Here is a 2,623-nt window from a genome sequence, read left to right on the forward strand (position 1 = left end):
AAGATTCAAAACTCTTTAGACTAAGATACAAAACATTAATTTCAGATACATATAGAAGAAATCATGTTTAATCCTTCTCCCCATTGTATTTCTGTCGTAGTCAATAGAGATACAATACACCATTATATATTCATCAAAAATAGACTTGAATATCCATAGAATCCATGACTTCAATGATAAAAGAGTTTGTGGAGTCTTCGACGATGATTGTGAACTATTTGGTCAATCCATCGATTAGTAAAGCTTTTTTTGTAACAGTTACTTTGATCTGGTCTCGTTAGAAAGGAACAATACAGAATAAGGTTTGGGTTCATGAGATTTTGTCGGTCATGGTAATGCTATCTTGAGAAGAAGAGAGTAGATTAGCCATTATTGAAATGAAATTGTATGGTGAAATTTTTGAATCGGAAAGGAGAAGAGATAATTAAATGATAAATATGGGAGTTGAGAATTAAGAGAGAGTGGTTGACTTATGATTATGGTATTATTATTTTTCTTATGAAATATTTATTATCTAATTAAATTTTAGCCATTGATTTTTATCTATGTCATGTGTCTCACATCCAAGCAAGAACTTGGGGAAAATGGAGGGAAGGGAAATGGAGAGGAGCCGGATCCAAAAATTTTAGACATGTACATATTTTATATTTATTAATTGGGATGATTTCAATGTTAAAACTTTGGAGTAAAACTTGTAATATTTCGCTGTCTCTCCTTGTGGGCAGCAAGGGACATATTTGTCATTTGAAGAATTAGAGTTTTAAGGTTCACATCACCTGTCCCTCAACTGAAAACGACTGGAAGCAACCTGTGGTCTACCTGTATACATATCACACTCACATTAATATAGTTAGTCGTACATCTTTTTTTATTTTTTAATTTAAAAATTAATGTTGTTCGTGTTACATAAAATATTATATATATAAAAAAAATTCAACTATGTCCATCTTGTTCTTGTCTATATATAAATGACATAAGAGACGCACGCAAATACGCCTCAAGAGCTAACAATGGTGGATCTTCAAACAGTTTGCTGCATGTGTGGTGACGTGGGCTTTCCAGACAAACTTTTCCGTTGCTCCAAGTGTCACCACCGGTTTCAGCACTCGTATGTATTCCCATATCACTTTTCTTACTCCAAATTACTTAATTCTTCTATTTCCATCATTCAATTTCTTGTTTTGTGTATCAAATCGTCTTAATATTATTCTTCATATATGGTCCATGGCCTTTTATTAGTCTCTTTTGACTTATTCTTCTTCTTTTTTTTTTTTTTTTTTTTTTGGTTGTGGCCAGCCAAATATGACCCTTGAGATTAGTCTAATTTATTTATTTTGCAGAAAATGTCACACCTAGATCTATTATGTAATTTTTTGAATCCATATATATATATATATATATATATAGGTATTGTAGCAACTACTACAGCGAATCATCCGAGGCAATACAAGTGTGTGATTGGTGTCAAAGCGAGGGAGCAAGCTCGAGAAATGGTGCTCGAAAACTAATAAGTGATAGTTTAGGAATGGTTAATAGATCGGAGTATTCGGGAGATAATAAAATCAAGCAGAATGATGATAAGGAGGAAGAAAGTGGTACTACTGAAAGGGCAAAAATGAATCCTAATGGGAGTCCTTCACAAAGGACAGCAACTCGTAGATACAAGCTTCTTAAAGATGTTATGTGTTAAAAAATAATAAATGTAAGTGTTTCAATTTTTTAGTGTTTTTTTTTTTTCCTTTTTTCCTTTTTCACTGCCAAGAGTTTTTGGACCTAAATAAGTTGTTAGAACCAGTGGAACTCCTTCATGTATAAATCGTGATGCTAATTAGCTAGTAATTAAGCACGGCTTCCCTTGTATGTGGTGTTCCTTTTGCCTATTAACTTCTACCTATAATTAAGTCAAAGCGATATTTAGTGACAATATATTTTTTGTTGTTTAATATCTTGGTTTTAAATATTTTGTATTCATACTTATTATTACTGCTAAATTTATTATTTGTTACTGTGATTCCGTGGCTCGTAGATATGTTAACTATTTCATGCAAGAAAAACGAACCAGCTCATTAATGAGAGATGGTAAATGTTTATGATATGAAAGGAATTAGCCAATTAAAATAGATTAATGTAGTAAAAATTGTTTTACACCTTGAGATCGTATAAACTAAGTGATCTTTATTTTGGTAATAGTGGGGGCAGTTTTATGAAGAGGGTGGGGGTGCTACTGCCTAGTTGAACTTTTGTACACTTTTGCTTTGGGAGAATCATATGCACCTTTGATTCCTTTTGGCCAAAGAATTCATGGTACCTAAAGTAGGTTAATTAATATCCTTATATTACTAAAATAAATGAGTATATTATTGAAGTGTGTGATTATCTTAACTAGAATTATATATTTAACACGTTCTCTCATGTTGGATATGATTCTTTTTTCATAAGTCAAGCACAGTTTATGCTCCTACCTATTATCTGGATATACCAAGAAAGATGTACGGTCTAATGATGATAATTCTGATGAAATTCAATCAGAGGACTTCTGTTTGATTTGATATCATTTTAAAGTCTAAACTATTAGAGAGACTACTTTTAACTGTATTCTCATCTCATTTGTTATAATTACTTG

The 2,623-nt window shown here is 31.8% G+C and overlaps 1 protein-coding gene across 1 annotated transcript; it reads left to right on the top strand.

The window, feature by feature from the left end:
• Positions 1 to 970: 970 nt before the first annotated feature.
• Positions 971 to 1,858, top strand: LOC125825099 (uncharacterized). Its single transcript, XM_049504445.1, has 2 exons — positions 971 to 1,108; positions 1,408 to 1,858. The coding sequence occupies exons 1-2, from the start codon at positions 1,011 to 1,013 to the stop codon at positions 1,688 to 1,690; spliced, it is 381 nt and encodes a 126-aa protein (XP_049360402.1). The 5' UTR covers positions 971 to 1,010; the 3' UTR covers positions 1,691 to 1,858.
• Positions 1,859 to 2,623: the final 765 nt, after the last annotated feature.

The sequence above is a fragment of the Solanum verrucosum genome, unplaced genomic scaffold (genome assembly GCF_900185275.1).
Source record: "Solanum verrucosum unplaced genomic scaffold, falcon-dt-bn FXZP01000206.1, whole genome shotgun sequence".
In the NCBI taxonomy this organism is placed as follows: Eukaryota; Viridiplantae; Streptophyta; class Magnoliopsida; order Solanales; family Solanaceae; genus Solanum; species Solanum verrucosum.